At 33.8% G+C, this 22265-nt stretch overlaps 2 protein-coding genes across 3 annotated transcripts in view; one reads left to right on the top strand and one right to left on the bottom strand.

The window, feature by feature from the left end:
• Positions 1 to 22265, bottom strand: part of LOC106075197 (neuromedin-U receptor 2-like) — a 181631-nt gene that overhangs the window by 123454 nt on the left and 35912 nt on the right. The gene's annotated exons all lie outside the window — the stretch shown is intronic.
• LOC106052798 (aminoacylase-1-like) lies at positions 352 to 17602 on the top strand. 2 transcript variants are annotated; one of them, XM_056025718.1, is made up of 16 exons: positions 352 to 562; positions 1969 to 2033; positions 2156 to 2263; positions 3117 to 3188; positions 3425 to 3447; positions 3904 to 3980; positions 4770 to 4856; positions 5296 to 5352; positions 5551 to 5624; positions 7125 to 7174; positions 9235 to 9298; positions 11526 to 11568; positions 12323 to 12429; positions 12583 to 12662; positions 14501 to 14561; positions 14921 to 14971. In XM_056025718.1, the coding sequence occupies exons 1-16, from the start codon at positions 481 to 483 to the stop codon at positions 14954 to 14956; spliced, it is 1086 nt and encodes a 361-aa protein (XP_055881693.1). In that variant the 5' UTR covers positions 352 to 480; the 3' UTR covers positions 14957 to 14971. The 2 variants fall into 2 exon arrangements, with proteins under 2 accessions (XP_055881693.1, XP_013063709.2); XM_013208255.2 differs by lacking the exon at positions 14921 to 14971 and adding an exon at positions 15965 to 17602 and having other exon boundaries at positions 353 to 562.

Raw genomic sequence — 22265 nt, 5'->3', positions numbered from 1 at the left:
ACAGCTCCTCAGCGCTAAGGGGCGGCTTCCCTCCCCGCTCTCTCTCGTATCAAACACAACTCTCAGCCCAAGTGAAAAAAATGTCCTGACCTGTATCTGGGTTAGAGTTCGAGCTCCTTTTGTTACGCGTAGCCATGAGGTTTAGACCTATGCAAAACATCCAATACGGTGTGGCATATCTAAATTTATTAGTTTACATAACAAAATATTTTGAAGACGTGTACACGCATTTTAAATACAAACAATTAGAAAACATTTTTTTTTACAAGTACGTTAAAGTAGTCTAAGAACATTTTGTTATACTGGTAAGCATGAATAGACAATACTTCTCTTCACATTTGAACTTTAACCCTGAGTTCATAGGTTAAACTATCACTAGTCTTGACTGAATTTTGACATATTTCTCTACTGTCTCTACTCTATGATCTGTTGTGAATCCTTATTTAGAACATCAAGACAAGATTCTTAACCCTTTAAGATATGGAAGGAGTAGAAAATGCATCAGTTAGTCGATTTCGGGAATATTTACGAATTAATACAATGCAACCATCTCCTAATTATGGTAAGAAAAATAGATAAGATGTTAAAGATCGGTATAAAAATTTGATTCAAAGTCAACGTTCAAAGATTCTAATCATTAATCATTGTAATCATACATATTAAATGATATTAATAATATTATGTATGTGACTGTGAGTTACATACTCACTCATGATACTGTAAAACTGTAACATACTAAGATACTTACATAGTCCTAGTGAATGATAGTGATAGATTAGAATCATAATTTGATAATAAGATTATAAATATATAATAGTATTACTATATAGATCTAAATTTAAATTATATTTTATAGATCTATAATTATTATCTAGATCTAGTTATCAAATTATGACTATCTAGACAATCTAGATCTAGTATCTAATATAAAAAAAATAAATATAATTTTTAATAGATTAAGATAATACTAGACTAAAATAGTAATACTACTAATAGTTACAGTAATAATAGATTCTATATTAATTATATATATATGGTTTAGAGGAGTAGCATTGTAAAGCAGACCTTGCCCATTAGATAAAACTTGAGGTGGGGGAGAGAAAAGTGGTACATGAAATTGATCAACAGTTCAGAAGTGAGTGCATTTGGGAGGGTGTTTTAAATCGGGCCTTTCCAATTAAACATATCATATATATTAGAATATAACAGGCCAAAAAGGGGATAGCTGAAATGTGCGCAGTTTTCTAAAAAAAGTGTGAAAAACAATAATGGGGGGGGGGGGGGTACGGCCAGAGTATTATGTGAACATTACGATTTGCTGAAAGTAAAATGTGCCCACACCAAAATATATAGAACCTATATAAGGTATTTAGAAATAAGAACTGAAAAGCAGAAGAATAGTCAGATAGTGTAAAATATGACTATTTTTACGGTGGAGCGAGTTTGGGGTGGGGGAAGTGAAAAGTGATACTTGAATTTATGGGCCGATCCAAGTTCATAAGTAAGAAAAAAAAAATGAGACAGCCTGGTGGTCCATGGCAAAATAAACAATAAATAGCATGGGAACAAATCAGCAGACGGGTTGTGGGTAAGGCTATATAGAGTCTATAGACTATATATTAGACTCTAGTCTAGCTAAGGTAAGGCTATATAGAGTCTATAGACTATATATTAGACTCTAGTCTAGCTAAGGTAAGGCTATATAGAGTCTATAGACTATATATTAGACTCTAGTCTAGCTAGATTAGAATAACTAGTCTAGAGATCTTTAAAGATCTAGATCTATGGAGTAGATTGAACAGTAACAGTCTTACTAGTTACTAGATTGATCATTATATTTTCTCTATAGTAGATTTTAACTTACTTAGACTAGATTACTGGATCTAAATTAAGCCTATATATTGTATCTAATAGATTCTAGATTATTCTATTAGTCCTTCATGTAATTATTATTTTCCTTATTGACAGATGCTGCCTTAGAATTTCTTAGTAAACAAGCCGCTGAGCTTGGTTTAGACTTTCGTGTACTTGAAGTAAGTTAAAGTTGTATTTTATATTAGAATAGAAACATTTCATAAACACTTTTAATACTTTTATAGTTCAGGCTTGAATTTAAAAAAAAAATTTTTGACTTTTATTTTCTCTTTGATTAAAGAGTGGTATTAAAGATCGACCTTTGGGGCTAATGACCTGGAAAGGCACTGACCCTGAACTCAAATCTGTTTTATTGACATCACATATGGATGTAGTTCCAGTGTTCCCAGTAAGTGAAATAGATAAGTATTGTAATTAATTGTAAACACTATTTTAACAATCTTATTTTACGAAAACCTTTATTAAAATATTGAAGTAAAAAAATGTTGAATGTGGGAACAAATTACAGTAAAATCACCAGATTCTGGGAGAACATGAGACCATGGTGGAGGCTTATCAGGCACAGTAGTTAAATAGCCCTATGCAGAACAGGCCATTGTCTGGTTGTTCTTACTTTGCATAGGTGAAGCCAAACCTTGACTCACTGTGCCCCTACAGCAGGAAGAAAGGAAGACGAAACCTTGTCTCTCTAAAAAATTTAACTGTAATTTTTATTACAAACCTGCATATGGATAAGTTGCAAATACCTGTTGGGTCCAAATTGAATTCCAGTGGAAGCAATTTTTTTTATGATCATGGGTAGCGAATCAATACACATTTTTCCCACAATGCCACAAAAGAGATTTGCTAGAGCGCATTGAAGATGCTAGAGATGCATGGAGACTTTCTATACAAAACAGCATATAATAATAAAGAAAAAATCCAATCCTGTATCAGAAGTTTAAAAGTTCAAATAGCTCTATGTTCATATGATCCAGCTCGTGTTGTGAAGCACCATATGTTACTTGTTAAGCAACCTGCACTTATAAAGTTATCTTTATTTTGGCATGTTTTGTAATCAATTTCTGTTTTACAAGTGTTGTGTTGTGATAAATAAATGTATTTTTTTGTTTGCATTGATTCTAGCAATATTGGACATACATTAAGTTATCTTTATTTTGGCATGCTTTGTAATCAATTTCTGTTTTACAAATGTTGTGTTGCGATAAAGAAATGTATTTTTTTGTTTGCGTTGATTCTAGCAATATTGGACGTACGAACCATTCAGTGCCCATAAAGATGAAAAAGGAAACATTTATGCTAGAGGAGCACAGGTAGTTTACTTCATATTCACTTCACAACTAGCCAGTTTTTTTTTTAGAAATGCAGTTTGACATTCTTTTTAATTGAACATGATTAGAAATATATATTTTTACATTAACTTTTAAATAAAGACAAGTTGTAATGGTACATTTGATCACAGTTCTAAAATTATTAGGATTAAGCATCAAACTAAAATTTCAAACAAGTTCACCAATATTAATTTATGTATTTGTAACTTTTTTTTAAGGACATGAAGTGTGTAACAAGCTGGTAAGTTTTTTTTTAATTATATTCATTTTAACTATTGAATGTTTCTGATTAACTTTCTGTAAAGAGTTTATTATAATGAATTCTTAACGCTTTTTTTAATTTTTCCTTTTCTTTCTGTCAAATACTAGTTAAACTTTGGTGTCAGAAATGTGAAAAGTTTGAATACTTGAATACTTTCATGTTTAGTGCTTATCATGAAGTTACAAAATAATTTTGGAAAGGGGGAGATGGGGGAGGGCAAAGTCCAGATTGAAGTCAAACTTTTTTACAAAAAAACATATGAACAAAGCAAGTCATCTGATGTAGCCAGAATTACATTGTATTCAAGTTTTTTTTTCTTCCTTTTTTTGCCCCTTTTTTTTTTTAGCAGAATTACACATTGAACTACAGAATTTTCTTTTATTTGAATGCCATCAATAAAAAATAAGATAATTTTCTAAACTATTTATTGTGTAGGTATCTTGAAGCTATAAGACAACTAAAAGCTGAAGGGCAACAGTTTCTGAGAACTCTCCATCTTTTGTTCACTTCAGGTGGGGGCTTTATACTCTTCATAGTCATGTTAACATATAGTGCAGCTTGCAAAAAGCAGAAGGAATTTTTATTTTAGTCTGACAAGCTATGTATAGTGGTGTGTACACAGACCTATATATATTATACCTAGACTGGACACTATGCAAAAATGTGAAAAACTTCAAAAAGCTGAAACAAGGTGTTGTTTTGTAAAGTAGCTTTTGAAATAAAACTTTTTTTTTTCAGCCATAACCTATGTAACATTTAATACTAATAATCATTATAATGTTTAGTCTGAGTAATTGAGCAAAGTAAATAAAAGCACCCTCGTCTCAAAATTATTATTTTGCATTTTCAGAATCTAGATATTTAAATGTACAATCTAAAATCATAAGATAATTATAATCGACAGGCTTGAATTATTTAGATTTATGGTTGTCCAAACATTATCTCAATGGAAACTAAAAGGAAATGGTTTTATGTCATAGTTTTGCATGAATACATAGTTATGTTATTAATAGCCCATGCCATGTAAAATCTGTAAAATGGGGTTGCATTATTTCTAACAATGAAAACTAAAGATCATTAGTTTTCTAAGACAGTAAAGATCGATATTCGTAGATTAAGGTCGAAATCCCTTACAGCATAAAAAAAGAGTTATGCACATAATGATCGAATGTGAATGTGTCTTTGTCCAGTTTAGGTATAATATATATAGGTCTGTGGGTATGAATATATAGTTTTGTCAGACTCAAAACATTTTTTTTTTATTTCCTAATGTAATTTAATTGTTTCATTTCTTTACTTAGATGAAGAAATTGGTAGCCATCCAGCTGAAAGTTTTTCAAAGACCGAAGAGTTCAAAAATTTAAACTTAGAATTTGGATTGGATGAAGGTTTGTCCTTAATAATCATTGAAATTAATCTTTATCTTGTAAATATCATATTGCACCAGTTTAGCTAAATATTTTAGAACTAATTCAGCTGCACAGCCTTAAGTCTTTATAACTATGTATTACATTTCAGGTGTTTTCAAATTCCAAACATTAAATTTACTGTCAATGTGATTTTTTTCTTAAAGAAAAATTTCTCAATTAATTTTAGAGCATTCTTATTCACCAGTCTCTATTTAAGTCATCTAGATGTCCTAATATCCATTTAATAGCTTGCTTTTAAATCCAATCAGCTGAAAATTTGTAAAATATATTTGTTAAAATAACTAATTTTATAACAATTAAATTGTGTATATTCAAAAAGACTTTCTTTTTAAATATATCTCTGATACAAATGTATAAATTATAAAAGCTTACATTTTGTATAAAATTTATTCTCAAGGTCTGGCCAACCCAGGGAGCAAAATGAGAGTATTTTATGGCGAACGATCTATTTGGTGTAAGTTTTTGACCATCTGGTTTATGATACAAACATAACATTATCAATGTGTAGCAACATCTGCATTTAAAACATATTATGTTATTTTTTTTTATCTAAATGGATTTCATAAATTTATAATATTGAATATTCTGATAATTTTTGTTATTTAATGATTTTGACATTTTTCTGACATTGTCTTATCATTTATCAAACTAGGGATTAAGGTTCTGTGCAAGGGCAACCCTGGACATGGCTTGGCGTTTATAGAAAATACTGCTGCCAAAAAACTAGTAAGAACTGTTTCATTTAGCTAACCAATAATCCATGGTTTGTTTTAGACACATTTTTATCATTTGCATTCGTCAAATAATTTTTAGTTAGATAAATAATATTTTCTGATAATTTTTAGTTAGGTAAATAATATTTTGTCAGTTAAACAATTGAATTCATCAAATTTTATCCAAACCCTTGTTTTATGAAAACAGTTTAATGTTTCTTGGAAGTAATTTGTTTGTGTGAAAATGCAAAAGATAAAAATTAACTTTTATGCATTTTAAAGTTGTTTAGGGGGCATGTTGGCTGAGTGGTTAAGTGCTAGGCTTGCAAACCTAGGGGTCTGGGTTTGAATCTTCATGAAGACTTTGATTTTCTTCTTCTTCTAGCCAGCTTTATTGCTGCTGAGCTGTGAGCTCTTTTTGCAGACTGTGCCAAGGAAAAAAAGTGTGCTGTTTTCTTCAGTTGTTCAGCACTGCAGTACAGGGTGTTGGTTCTGTTGGGCTGTAGTGGAAGTAGGGTCTGCCTAAGGTGGTTTAGGGAGGGGTATTCAAAGAGGATATGGTTTACGGTTTCAAAGGGGTGGGCGCAGTGTCTGCAAAGGGGTAGTTGTGTGGAGTTTATTTTGTTCAGGTGGTAATTTAATAGTGGTGTGTGTCCTGTTCTTAGTTGGAAAATTGTAGATTGTTCTTTGCAGGGGAGGAAGTTAATACTGTCCAGTTTGTTAGGCGTAGTCATTTCTTTGTACATGGTTCTGCCTGTGTTTCCTGATGCCCATTGGTTGAGCCACTCCTCTTTGTGATTGTTGACTAACATTGACCTTAGGGTGAGGTCTATCTGGTTGTTCCATAGATGAACCTGCCTTTGATAGCTTATCTGCCTTTTCATTTCCCATGATGCCAATGTGTCCAGGGATCTACTGTAGAGTGATATTGATGTTTAATTTTGATATCATCTGATGGATTATCACAATGAGTGTTGTCAACTCTCTTGGACTGTTTGAGGTGCTGCTGTTAAGTGCTTGCAGAGTAGATTGGGAGTCTGTAAAGACAACAATATCTGATGGTGGTTGCACTCCTTCATATAATTTGTTTTCCACTGTCTGTAGTGCTATGGTAATTGCCTCGATTTTGGCTTGGAAGTTTGAGCAGTAATCGCCACAGGGTGCGCTTATCTCAAAGTGTTTATTTTGATTTTGAAACTCTGGATTTTTAGGAGCCCCTATGTTCATCCAACTCTTATGGGTACATGACATTATTGGGTAAAAGTAAATGTTGCTGGTCTTTGTAATGGCCAAACAAACAGATGACCTTCACATCATCTGCCCTATAGATTGCATAGTTTAAAAAGGGGTATTTTTTTTTTTCATAAGGTATATTTTAGCTTTCACTTCAAACTAGTTACTTTGAATGTATAATGAATAAAGGTTTATGCTAATTTGATGCACCAAATGTTTGATTGCATAGTTTTCTATTTCTGGCTTATTTAGTGAAGTTTTTAAATTCGCTAATCCTCAGCAATACATGATGAACAAATTTCTGGCAATGAGAGACGAACAAGAGACTAAGTAAGTGAACTTTCTTCATTTTGTGAGTTATTCAAATATTTTATCACATATTGTGTATATAAGTGTTTCTGATAATGCCAATGTCTTGTGGAAAATACCTAGCTAAATTCACTATGTAAGTTTTAAAATCCCCTTAGTTTTAAGGCAAGTTGAATTTATTTCCTAACACACTTAAAATGATCTGATCAGCAAACTTCAAACAACTTCTCTGCCATTCAAGCACCACATTGCACCCCAACTAAAATATATAGTTGAAAAATTGTGAGTAGTTATTTTAAAAAAAATGGTTGCTTTATAATGTTCAATATTTTCGATATTGTTGACAAGCTCAACACTTGTGCTTGCTACACATTTGGCATAACACATTTATGTCTATAATGATGTAATGAATCAAACCATTTTTTATCATGTAAATCTCTTTTATTCACCATCTTAATCACCATCTAAAGTTGACTCATAAATGCATTATTAACCTGGCTAACTATTTTCAAATATGTAGCTGGGATTGTGTGTTGTCTGTTTGATACTATTTCACTTATTCTAAATGTGAGTCCGAACACATCCAAGGGACACAACAATAATAATAATAATAATAATAATTTTATTTATAAAGTGCTGTTAACAAACAAAATGTAGGCTCTTAATGTTCTTCTTAAAAGTGGTATAGCATGTTGCTGTCTGAGATCAATGGGGAGTGAGTTCCAATTAACTATTTACTTAATAAAACTTGAGAAGACTTCAACTGATGTCTAATTACAGATGGGGGTGGTTTTCCTGTCGTTTTAATTAGCAGTCTATTCACCATACATCTCGCTACAGGCCCTAGCCATATTCTTCTCCTATCAAGTACCCGTATTCTGCAACGTCATTCATCTGACTGGCTAGTAACTACTTTTTTACCGTCATTAAAAACAATACACAATATATTTATGTACAAAACTAACCTTCTCTCTAAACTAAAGTAGGTCACTACAATTTGTTAATTCTTGCTCATTCCAAGAGAATTTTCATTAAACAAAAAAAAAAAAAAAAAAGGATTTGTGTAAACCAACGTTTTAGAGAAAGTTAAAAAAAAATTCAACTACATCAGACACACATTTATAAAGCATGCACACTGCGGACCTATTTTAACTAATTGGTGAAATCCAAGTACGAACTTCAACATTGACAAGGCTCATTTGTAAACTCTCTTGCCAATGCAAATGAATTCCATAACAAGCACATAAACAACAATATATGGTCTTAACAAAGTTGTTATTAAATACTGAAGAACACAGACTTTTGATTATTTTTGAAGGTACTCTACTAATTTTTCAAAGTTTTAAATCTTTTGTATATTTGAAAGCATGGTTAAAAACCACAGGATAATAAATTAAAAAATAAAAATCTTTTAAATTCTTTCTTGCTCAGACAAAGTAGTGGTGCTTAAATCAAAAATCACTGTCTACATTTAACACTACCAGCCCTGACCCCCTGTAACAAGCTTTCCCCTATATCCTGAAGGCCCCCCCCCCCTCCCCCCTGCTTACTATCTTTCAAGTTCTAGATCTAATGAAAATCAAGATTTTTTTTCTTATCGTTCACTCACAGTATTATTCAATTGTAATAGAAACCTTTTTCTTAATAAAATTCTGACCCCTTAGTCTAAATCAACTAAAATATTGATGAACTTTAGGCTTATTACAAGCCTAGACCTATTATGTGCGTGGTTCATGTTTATTGCAAATTTTCATGTAAAAACCACACCAATTCAATAATAACACATGGGGCAGCCATTTGCAAAGCTAAACTTGTGGCGCTAAAACAATTGGTTGTTTACTTTTAGATACTGACTTATTTTTTCATAAAATAAGCAAGTACTGAAAAAAAGTGCACTGGCATAGTGTCTATTTTTAAAATTACAGAAAAAGTGGTACACCGGTCTGGTAGTTTTAATATGGATTCATGAAACATTACATTGATTCTAATAAGACAACATCCTTCAGCTCAAGGGTCAACGAAATTCTTCAAAACATATCAAGTAAAATATTAACTGGTTAAACATTTTTTTTTCTATGTAGGTTGAAAAGTGATCCTAATGGCAAACTTGGCTCCGTGTATACTGTCAATATGACAATGCTGGAGGTAATGGAACATATTAACACGCTGACAACTTTCTTTGGCATTTAGCCGCCATTTTTGTATAGATTGTTTTAACAATTAGTTAAGCAAATGTTTTAACTTTTTAAATATTTATAGGAAAGGCTGGGTTTTTTTCAGTTTATATTATTATTATTATTATAGCTTTTATATAGCGCTATTTTCATGCTTATAGCATGTTCAGAGCGCTTTTGGTCCAATCTCATTTGTGGACCAGTGGGGGGAGGGGTATCTAGGAGTTGATTTTCCGTGCTGCCTTTAGGCACTCAGTAAACACAACTCTGCCCAAGTCGGGTGTCGAACCTCGAACCCACTTCTAGGTAGCCAAGACAAGCCAAGTTCTCGCGCACTTGGCCTCTCAACCACGCTCCCCACCAGAATAGAATTAGAAATATTTAAAGGTTTATAAATACATTTTTAAGATATTTGTAAAAAAATATCTTGTTGGGAAATACATCTCTGAGAAGATGTTAGAAAAGAAAATTAGTTTTATGTAAAAAAAAAATATTTTCTTATTGGTAAACAAAATTAAAACACATTATTATTACTACAGCTCACTATATTCAACTACTAAAAATTAGAACTGTAAAATCTGTTTTATAGTAATCATTAATATTGCATTTTCTTTTCTATTTAGTTTACGTAAGTATTCTGAGTATAATTATCAATGATGATCTAAAACTCATTTCTCTGCACAGTCAGGATCATGATTGTTTGAATGGAAACACCAGTCATTTCTTATGAATATTATCATCAATAGTTCTCGTATCCCATAAGCTGCAAATGTTGTTTTTGTTAAGAGAAGAAAAGTGTTTTTCAAATACTTCAAGACGTTGGCAGTGTTCACTTCTCCCTTACCGTTCTCTCTCTCACACACGTGTGTTGAATTATCACCAGGTAGACTCGAAGGAGATGAATACTTAACCTGGCGTTTTAGTGATTGTCTAATGAAACAAACATATGTTTTTATTTAGAAACATCAGCAGTTAAAGAATCTCCTATAAATCTTGACATCTTCATAACATCATCTGACAATCGGTCCAATTCCTAACCTTCATGTGAGGCTCAGATAGTGAGCCAGGTAAAACTGTTATCACTGACAGGAAAAAGGGCTAAGGCAGGGAACTGGCACCTTAACCTGAGAGGTTCAGGGGAAAAGTGGCTCATTAATTTTGGATGGCTACCCACCAGGAAAAGGAAAACTCTGAGTTTAAACTTCAAAGGTCAGAAGCCAGTGACCTTTAGCCAGCTTGCAGAGCACAGTACTACCCCCTGGAAGAACTTGAGCCGCTGCTGACCCCACACGGTTATTTGGGCAATGTTCTGACTATAGCGCAGGCTTTAATCTCATTTAGCTCTATATTACATGCACCCAGTCTCATTCTTCGAAAGCGAAGAGCATTGCCATTATTTACATGAACCATAGTTGTTCTATGACTGAAGGCCGCCAGCAAACATCAAAATAGACAATGTTATAGATGTATGCAAGTGCTTTTTGTCCAGTCAAAAATGATAAAACTTAGTTCAAACTTAATTTACATTTATCATAGGAACTTTTGTGATAAGTGAAAAAAAAAAAAAAAAAAATGACTGCAAGGCTTAATGCTTGGGCTGTTAACAACTGACCACTTTAAAGATTGATGTCCAACTTTTTCCAGTTTTCTATTCTCTTGTACTTTTCCAGCATGACCACAGTATAGCCCATTTTAAATTATGGCTTAAAGGCAGAACAATTAAAAGACTAGTTGTGTTAATTTTGAGTTAATTAGCAAGTAAAACATTTTCTGGACATTTAAGTTTTAATTTTACCTCATTTTTGGAATTCATCTCACCTAATAGGCTGAAGTAAACTTTAGATTTAACTTGCTTTATTTTTAATGAAAAAGACAGTTGGAGAACTCACACAAAGGCTGCAGGACCAAAATTGAGACTCCAAGAAAAGCCATTATCGAGGAAAGGCCCAGAAGACAGAAAGAAAACTTAGACTGCTAGTGGGCAATGGCATTGCTGCACGAGGTGCAGAAAAATATGCAGGTCACAACTGGGTCTGCATAGTCATGTGAATCACTGCACGCATCTTAAATCTTCAGCATCAAAGACATTGCCATTATTATTATTGACTACTAAATAAAAAAATGCTTTATATCAAGTTTATGAATTCATAATTAATTTATGAATTAATTTTGTGTTTAACAATTTGCTTACTTTGTAGGGAGGTGTACAGCCGAACGTTGTCCCAGCAGAACTGAGTGCCAGTGAGTAAAGTAAACACAACAAGCTTGTCCGTCTAACCTTTCTGCACAAAGTGTAACACATTTACAGACACACACATTCAGCTTTCTGATTATTTAAAAAAAAAACACAACTTTTTTGTGTGTAACTTTTAAAAAATTTACTATTAATTCTTTATATTTTTATGTGTGGTTTATATTAGAAGTAGACCGAAAACTGTCCTTGAAACACTGTTCTTCAACAACTTGTCCAACCTTTGACCTTTCAACTTATTGTCTCTCTTTCATTTTATTTTCTTGTGCATTTTCATTAATTGTTGGAGGGTTTACATGATGTCCAATATCTGACATGAACTGCGCAATAATTTTCATATTGGGCAGCTCTCCATATAGTTTTTTCTTCTATAGAGGTATTATGGGGCAAGTGTCTTGTTAGGGCTTCTTGATTGATAACATAGCTTTAAAAGACATAGTCAGCATTCTCTGTTGGGCTAATTTCACTAGTCTCCAATTTTCTTCTTCCGTAATGTGTTGTTTTATTCTGTTGTGTTGTTTTGACACGAACAATTATAAGTTGGTCTTGTCGGTACAGCTTGAAATCTTGATAAGAGCTTTCATTGATTTATTCACCTTTAGAAGTGTTTTCATGAGGTCTTGACATATTACATCTAAATGAAATATTCAGGTCTTCTGTTGTGTTCTGTATTAGATTTTAAAAATGTTATTGATAGTATGATTGTCAAAAATTGCACATTGAATTTTTATTTAATATTTTCAGCCTTTGATATTAGGATCCCACCTACTGAAGATTTTGAGGCATTTAAAGAAAAGTTAAAACAGTGGTGTCGAGAGGCTGGGCCAGAAGTGACTATGGAGTTTATTCAAGTGAGTAGTGGTCATTCTGGTCATTTTATAGACTTTTTTTAAAACAGTGCAGCTGATAATTCACACTGAAGTTAAGATTTCTAGATAAATTATTTGTCCTGTGTTGGGGAGCTGACCAAATGTAAATAATGTTTTATGGATGTATTTGATCAGGAAGGCTACATGAAGGAGACAGTAGATGTCACAGATAAAAATCCTTGGTGGGCTGCCTTCAAGTCTGCTTGTGACAAATTGTAAGTATTCAATTATTCACTAAATAGTTTGTAAGCAATATGCGTCAGGTATTCACTGAACAGATTGCAATTAAACAGGTTTTGGAACATATAGATGGTACAGAGGATGATCAGTTCACCTTGTTCTGCATGACAGTTAATAATGGTTCGTATGTAGGCACAAACTAATGTTTAATTTGCAAACTACCTTGCCGAGCTTGTGAGACTTGGGATGTTTAAATTTGCAAAAAAAACAAAAAAACTCCAGTTTTTACAATGATTTAAGCTCACCAGTACAGAAGCCAAACATTTTCTATTTTACTGCTGTAATCAAACTGTAGAGTGTAATACAGGATCTTATATTCTTATCTTATAAATTACAGGTGCTCCTTAAATAGAGAAGATAATTACACCTTATGCTTATCCAAGTGTCAATCTAATCCCGTATGTTATATTGAAGCAAACTCTGCTAAGGGATTGGTTTTCCTGGGCAATTCAGGCAACCCATTCAATGCTGTAATGGCAGTAGGCAAGAAGGAGCACTTTTATGAATTTGTCCTAGCATATGGAGTAAGGAATGTGCAATTATGATACAGAATTTAAAAAACTAGTTGACCTGTGGCTATTTTGCAGGGCCGGCCTTAGGCTTTCATAGGCCCCATGCTAATTGTATGTGTAAATTTTCTGCTTAGATTTTCTGCGGCCTCCTGATTTACCAGGAGCTCCTGAAAATCTCCTGAAATTGCAAAATATACAAAAAAGTCCTGGAAATCTGAAAGTATTAAAATCTTTTGAAAACTCATAAAAATCTTCTGAAATATAGACAAAAAATATTGTCATTCAATATGAAAAACGCCAATCCTATATGTTTAAAAAAAAACGGCATTATACAATACCCATAATTGTGGAATCTGGTGAAAGAAGCTTCTCGCGCCTTAAACTAATGAAGAATTACTTGATGTCAACAATTCTCGAAGATAGATTTAAACTTTTGGTAATTCTTGCTACTGATATCGTGATCTATGAAGGAAATATTAATTTAATGATATACTGTATGACTTCGCTACACGCAAGGCTTGTAAAGTAATTCTGTACATAGTAAAAAATGAATAAAATGCCAAGATGAATTTATTTTCTAATACAAACTTTTAATTTTTACTTATTACCCGTATCCCGACCCAAACTGGGGCCCCTCGCAATCCGTATCACATAGGGCTCCGCAATGGTTAAATCCGGCCCTGCTATTTAGTGATGGGTGAATACAAAGAAGATTACTTGTTATGTAGGCATTATGTGTCTCTTGAGTATCTGAAGTACTCTTTCAGATCTTGTGATCAATAGGGCAGATGCTATAAGGGCCATTTGTTTCTACAGCCAATCATTGATGAGGGTGTCATTTGCCAACCACCTTTACTTTCCCCAACTTATGTTAGGTACCTATTAGAGTTGGATGGACTAGAAGGGCATACTAAAAAATCCCTAAATCAGAGTGTTCAGAAACCGACCTCTCTATTGTGAAACTGAGACCCCTCTATTGTGAAATCGAGACCCCTCTGTCAAGCAATTTAGCGCTATACCATTATTCCTCCTTGAGCCTCTAAGGATAGCATAAAATGTCTCACAGATTACTTTCTGTCACTAATGTTATGTTGACTCAGGCTTATGTGCTATACAAAGTCAATTAAATAAACATAATACACGATTGACAAGTCTTTAGTTTCCCTGACAATGAGATTAATAAGAGTCGGGTGAATCAGAGTGTCAATTGATAAAATTAAATTAAGAAATTTTATTTACAATGCTATCTTTTTACTTTATAACAATTTTTTTAAAATTATAAATTTATTTCTTTCTTTCAGAAATGTTGACTTGGAGCTAGAAATATTTCCAGGGGGCACAGACAGCAGACATTTCAGAAAGGTAAACATTTGTTTCCAAAATGATTTTTTTTAGGCCAAGTTTGCAATAAGTTACCTAAAGTAGTATTAAACTTGAAGCTTCTATGGTTTGTAGTTTCTTTGTATAAGGCAGTGTTTCCCAAATATAGAAACAGATTATTTTGAAATATGTTGTAGGATTATAACTGTTATTTAAAGGACTTTGTAATTTTATTTGTTTCTAGGCTGGACTCAATATGATTAGTTTCTCTCCCATGTAATTTTATTTGTTTCTAGGCTGGACTCAATATGATTGGTTTTTCTCCCATGTAATTTTATTTGTTTTTAAGGCTGGACTCAATATGATTGGTTTCTCTCCCAAGTAATTTTATTTGTTTCTAGGCTGGACTCAATATGATTGGTTTCTCTCCCATGTAATTTTATTTGTTTCTAGTCTGGACTCAATATGATTGGTTTCTCTCCCATGTAATTTTATTTGTTTTTAGGCTGGACTCAATATGATTGGTTTCTCTCCCATGTCATTTTATTTGTTTCTAGGCTGGACTCAATATGATTGGTTTCTCTCCCATGTAATTTTATTTGTTTCTAGGCTGGACTCAATATGATTGGTTTCTCTCCCATGTAATTTTATTTGTTTCTAGGCTGGACTCAATATGATTGGTTTCTCTCCCATGTAATTTTATTTGTTTCTAGGCTGGACTCAATATGATTGGTTTCTCTCCCATGTAATTTTATTTGTTTCTAGGCTGGACTCAATATGATTGGTTTCTCTCCCATGTAATTTTATTTGTTTCTAGGCTGGACTCAATATGATTGTTTTTTTCTCCCATGTAATTTTATTTGTTTTTAAGGCTGGACTCAATATGATTGGTTTCTCTCCCATGTAATTTTATTTGTTTCTAGGCTGGACTCAATATGATTGGTTTCTCTTCCATGTAATTTTATTTGTTTCTAGGCTGGACTCAATATGATTAGTTTCTCTCCCATGTAATTTTATTTGTTTCTAGGCTGGACTCAATATGATTGTTTTTTTCTCCCATGTAATTTTATTTGTTTTTAAGGCTGGACTCAATATGATTGGTTTCTCTCCCATGTAATTTTATTTGTTTCTAGGCTGGACTCAATATGATTGGTTTCTCTCCCATGTAATTTTATTTGTTTCTAGGCTGGACTCAATATGATTGGTTTCTCTCCCATGTAATTTTATTTGTTTTTAGGCTGGACTCAATATGATTGGTTTCTCTCCCATGTAATTTTATTTGTTTCTAGGCTGGACTCAATATGATTGGTTTCTCTCCCATGTAATTTTATTTGTTTCTAGGCTGGACTCAATATGATTGGTTTCTCTCCCATGTAATTTTATTTGTTTCTAGGCTGGACTCAATATGATTGGTTTCTCTCCCATGTCATTTTATTTGTTTCTAGGCTGGACTCAATATGATTGGTTTCTCTCCCATGAACAACACCCCAGTCTTACTGCATGATAACGACGAGTTCCTGAATGAAAAAGTGTTTTTGAAAGGCATTGACATTTACAAAGAAGTTATTCCAGCTTTGGCCAACTTAAGAACATAGTTATTCTAGATTTGGTTAGTGCGGAAAAAAAAAATGGTGTTTTGGCTTTGGGACAATTTAAAAACTGGATGCGGTTATGTTGAAAATAATACAAATGAGAAATCATAACTTTATTCAAGCAGGGATAAAATATATGTGCATAGTTATTAGTGTCAGGCTATTGACCTAGCCAAATATTAAACAGATCAAAATATTATATATTGACAGACAGGCTTGATATTATATATCTCTAGACAGAAATGAATACAAGTTTAACAATAATAACCAGACAATTATCTTAGATGATCTCTGCATTACAAATCACTGCCTTATTAATTTTAACATATACTGTTGGCCTCCTTCAGTTGTAGAACAACTACGCTTCATCTCCGAGAGCAAATTTTCATCGAGGTTAGGGCTTTGAATAACTAGATGAATGCCTAGGCATTAGTTATGGTTGGAACAATGTCACGCACACAGTAGTTCTCACCCCTTACTCAGCTGATGTGTCCAAAGGAACAGCAAATGGCTAATACAGCTTGGAATCATTTGCATGCCAGGTTATAGCAATTTATGCTTCAAGCTGCCTAAGGTTCGCCAGCTCCTAGTTGCCCTATAAAATGTTACTATATCTACAATACTCAACATTTAGCAACATAAAGGAGTATAAATAATTGTAATTGAACATATCATTTTTTGTTGTTGTTGTATTTTTATTATATTGTTACAATCTCACGTCATAAAATATTTTGTCCAACAATTTAAATATTAATTTAATGCACTGCATTTAGTTATAATTAATTTATTGAAAATCAAGGGTATTAAATAGTTTATTTTTTGGAGACTTACATAGGCCAGTGATCTAGTGATCTGATATTTGTCACCTAATTCTGTGTGTGGATGTTGTTGTTTTTTGAGACCATGGTAAAAAATTATTGACTGTTTGCTGTTGCTTTGAACAAATAAAGTGTTGAAAAAACTTTTATGATGTTGATTCTTGCAAGTTGTCAACAAATAGTGTAGAAATGTAATTTCATTTACTTGACTGAAGCCAAACATAAAGGCTGTTACATTTAATTTGATGACTTTCATTGCGAACGCTGCCTGTAGCTTTTAGAAGTTTATTGGCTAAATTGGTGTCTCTTACAATTTCGCTGGTGCAGCAGTCCTACCAAAGGAAGATAGCCTCCCCCCCCCCCACCCCTTTCCCAAAAGCCATCACCAGCTTATTCAGCTAAGTATGAAAACATCATATTCTGGGTGGCATGGGAGAGTTACCCTGTTTTTATTTTGGTTACGAAAAAGACGTGACATAAAAACAATGATACAGCATTCGGAAGAAATATGAGAATATGGATCTAGTGGAGATTTTCTTGATAAACCAATGTCAAGGACGGTGAACTGACCTTCAATGTTACCTACGAAATAAAATGAAAGCTTATATTAATTGTAATTGGATCTCATAACAGGTCTATACTAACAAGAATAAATCTGTGAGATTGAAAATTTTTCGATTGATTTATTTTTGTTATGGGTGATGAATAATTGTATATGGCCTTGCAAAATTAATAAAAGATTTACAAATGAAAGAGCTTAGAAAACTTCATTCAGCTGTGATAAAAAGTATAAAAAAACAATTCTCATTAAACTTTAAAATAAAATCAGTTTATCATAATATTCTGTACACCAGACAAGCCAAAAGCTAGAATTTTATAGTTTGTTTATTTTTTCACCATAGATCAGGGGTTCTCAACCTGTGGGGCACAATCCCCTTGGGGGGTCGATTGACAATTTGACAAGGGTCGCCTAAGACCATCAAAAATATGAATTGTTATTGTCTATTGCTGTATGTGTGTGTGTGTGTTGGGGGGGGGTCGCAGCAGAGTGGGGGATTGTAAAAAGGGTCGCCGAGCATAAAAGGTTGAGAACCGCTGCCATAGATGAAAATCCCCAAATAAGCTTAACTAAAATGCAAACATTTTGCGCAATATTTAATTTTTAGTATAAAAAAACATTCATTTGGGGGCCAGGGATTTTCAAATTTTCCTCCCCCCACCCTAGCTACGCCCCTGTACATAGTTATTGATGCTATCCAAACATCTTTGCAGGATCTTGTGGTAGTTGTGGTAGATTGATAAGATTTCTGCCTTGAACAATCAACACACTCATTTATCCTATGCATTATTATTATTATTTATTATTATTATTCAATCCATCTAATAATTTATTGATGCAGATAATCTCTTTTACAACTAGAAAAAAAAATTAAATGCATAAAAAAAAATAATCATATTTTGAAGAGTATGATGTTTCATTAGTAAATTTTTAAAGTAAATGTATGATGATAAAGCTAAAACTGAATAGCGCAAATTCTGAGGTTTCCTTTAGAAAAGAAAAAAAAAAATCTATGAATAGATGCTAAGGGAGACAACTTATGAAGCGCGGTGCTATTTTTAGCTTCATTATTTAGTGGTCTACCTGAGAGAAACCTATTGTATAGTTTTTACATTCTAAAAAAAAATCTTGTAAAACTAGTACCACATAATTACTAAAAAAATATATATTTTGTTTTGAAGTTGAAACAAGTGTGTGTCATTAGAAGTACTGGGAGTAGGTAAAGATGCCCGGATGTTCACTTGCGTAACAGCAGACGTGACTGAGTCGTGCATGTTTACTCAACAACTTTCAACACTTATGTTGTAAAAACGTCTCGATGATAACCGGGTTTAATTGTTGGCCAGAAAAGCTAACGCCAGAGTTCATTAACATTGACTGACGTTAGCTAATTAACTCAAAAGTTTTACTGCCAAAACAGCTCACAAAGAGGCTGGGGAAACAGAAATGAGGTCACAGAGATATCACCAAGGTAGCCAGTGTTATATAGAGGTTCTCTTTATGATAGTTGTCACGGATGAATGTGTGTATGCATGTATAATCTATTTTTACAATCTGCGCGAATGACCGGAAGTGTGTTTTGTTGTCAGACAGAAACCAGCGGGTGTGATATGCAGTAAAGCTGATTAAAGTTTATGTGTTTGATCTAGTGGGTTAATTGTTTTATTTCGTTAACTAGAACTGAACCAGGGACACCTAGACGTATCGAGACCTAAGGTAGATTCTGCAGAGTTATAAGTATAAATATAATAAGAAACCTGTGACAATAGTAATAAAGGGCAACATTAAAACTACTCACAACGATATTGTGGTATATAATCCACAGATAAATCTTTGCCATAACAGAGCTTTCATTTCTACAGTCCACGATAAGGTAGCCCCGAAGCCAGGGGCAGGGGGGGGGGGTCATCTTTTACCATCAATGTCTAGAACTTTATTGACCTACCGACATGCTTATAAAAGGATTAAAACTGCTATTGATGTGAAGCGCCTGCTGGATATAGGAGGGGCGCTATTTTTCCGTGGGTTACCTTGTCTATTTGTAGCGAAGTAATTGTGATAGTGTGTGCTTGTTTTGATTGACCTGCATATGTATTGCGTGAAACTGTGTTGAAAAACTAGGTGACATTTGTTGTTAGTCGACGACATTCACGCGCTCTAGAAGTTACCCGACGACATTGACGCGCTCTAGAAGTTACCCGACAACATTCACGCGCTCTAGAAGTTACCCGACGACATTGACGCGCTCTAGAAGTTACCCGACGACATTCACGCGCTCTAGAAGTTACCCGACGACATTCACGCGCTCTAGAAGTTACCCGACGACATTCACGCGCTCTAGAAGTTACCCGACTACATTCACGCGCTCTAGAAGTTACCCGACGACATTCACGCGCTCTAGAAGTTACTCGACGACATTCACGCGCTCTAGAAGTTACCCGACTACATTCACGCGCTCTAGAAGTTACCCGACGACATTGACGCGCTCTAGAAGTTACCCGACGACATTCACGCGCTCTAGAAATTACCCGACGACATTCACTCGCTTTAGAAATTACCCGACGACATTCACGCGCTCTAGAAATTACCCGACGACATTCACGCGCTCTAGAAGTTACCCGACGACATTCACGCGCTCTAGAAGTTACTCGACGACATTCACGCGCTCTAGAAGTTACCCGACTACATTCACGCGCTCTAGAAGTTATTGAACGATATCTCTTGTGCTGGACAAATAATTCTTTCTTCCTGAATACTTCTAATGTTATGTCATTAGATTTCCCGCCACACTATGACATCTGCATCCACAACCGTTATTTTTGTTTGTTTTACTGTTTCGTATGTTCCTTCTGAATGAAAGATTATCACGTCATAGTCCAAACCTCTAGCAGAACCGCTGGGGATGGCAGCTGAAAGGGTTCGAAGGCAAGCGGTTTATGGCCTCTCAGCCACGCAAAATAGGAAGGTCTGATGGGGAATAGATGGGGATAGAACTATATTTTTTTATATAATGTTAAATAATTGTAATATGTAGTTAATTACTTTATGTAAATGTGTGTAATGGGAAAAAAGACTTTACAATATAAAACACCCGGTAGTTGTTGATTACTTCAAAGAAGACCTGCAAGAATTGAGTGTAATGACAATGTAACTTCTGGCTCTGACCATGCCATCTATAGGGCAGATCATGTTTGTATGGCTCACGGTTAACGAGGCTGTCATGTATCCAGCACAACGACCAATCTGTCAGGTACCCATTATAGTTGAATGGACTAAGGGGTGCCCTGAAAATCCCAAAATTAAAAACACCGGTCTTCACAGGGTTTCGAACCCGGGACCCTTCACCCCCCCCCACCCCAAGTTCTGAAGCCAACCGTTTTACCACTCATTTACCACTCCGCCATATTTGTATAAGGCATTACTTAATCCGTAGATTCAAAAGTCTATTTCTTAATCTATTATATACAGGATGACTCCATTATTGTTGTTTTTGTTTTGTGTTGTTTTTTTGACACACTCAAGTGGTGACTCAACCATTTAGTTAACGGAAGCAAACATATTCCTGAACTCGGGCCCACAACGGGTGCCTAGCTACGCTATTGCTCATTACCAGGAAATCTTCGAAATAAGGGGAACACAATAAAAAACTGTGTGTATGTTTCCACTTGTTTCCAACACAATCAGATTCATTCGGGTCCATGATTTCTAAAAGATATTCAAGTAATCCTTGCGGTTCTGATATTATTCTTGAGAGTCAAAGCTAATCGCCAGGCGAAAAGGTAGCAAGCATTCTTGAAAGTATGCCAGCTAACAACACATAACCTGGATTATTTACGTTAGTTTTTTATTTTTTATTTATGTAAGATAATTGTATCTTAATTGAGCCATTTATCTCATATTTAAACTTTCTTAAACCTATCTATGGGGTCAGAGGTCACCCTTCTTATCCTTATTTTCTCCTGCCCCCTTTTTGATTTATGATATTTTTATGGATATGTAAAATAGCAATAACATTTCAAAACACAGACTTGGGTTTAGTTTCTTCAATTATTGTTGCATTGAAAAAAAACATCCAGTCTATACCTTCTCCTAGCACCGCTAATGCTAAGCTTGCTTATCACATATTTCCCTTGCACTTTAAACATGTTTGTTCGCTTTTAACAAGGTAACGTTTATTTTTAGCGGCCCCCGTAAGGGGAAAAAGCCGCTATTAGGTTTGTGCAAAATGTCCGTCTGTCCGTCTGTCACACTCAGATCTCGAAAACTAGAAGAGATATGAAAAATATTATTTCATCATTAAATCCGGCTTGAAAAGTTTAGGTGCAACGGCTAATTTTGGTTTTCTAAAAGCAAACCGTTTAATTTATAAAATTAATTATGCAAGCGATTTTTTCATAAAAATACACCAATTCTAAAACAATTACGTAAATGTAAGGGAGGCAATGTTACAATATGCTAACAAAGATGGACAATTTTTGTGTATTTTTAGTATCACTAAGTCAAATATATTTTAAAAATGTACAGGAAATGTTTACAACAAATATAAATAATAGTTAAAGACGTTTTTTCTGGTCAACTAGCTGCTAAAATTAAAAGAAAACATTTCTGTTTGTTTATAAAGGCTAATAATGCACTTTGTATGTAAATATCACGCACATTTTTTTAAATGGACTTTTTATGCAGCGATTTTCGTGCAGTAGCGTAACGTCGCAACATGATCAGGTGCTAAACCAATTCCTTAAACTTTTTTTAAAAATCAGATTTTATTTATTTTTTG

Source organism: Biomphalaria glabrata, chromosome 4, assembly GCF_947242115.1.
Source record: "Biomphalaria glabrata chromosome 4, xgBioGlab47.1, whole genome shotgun sequence".
NCBI classification, from domain to species: Eukaryota; Metazoa; Mollusca; class Gastropoda; family Planorbidae; genus Biomphalaria; species Biomphalaria glabrata.
Note: the sequence above shows the minus strand (reverse complement) of the source record. Positions and strands in the feature narration are given on the sequence as shown.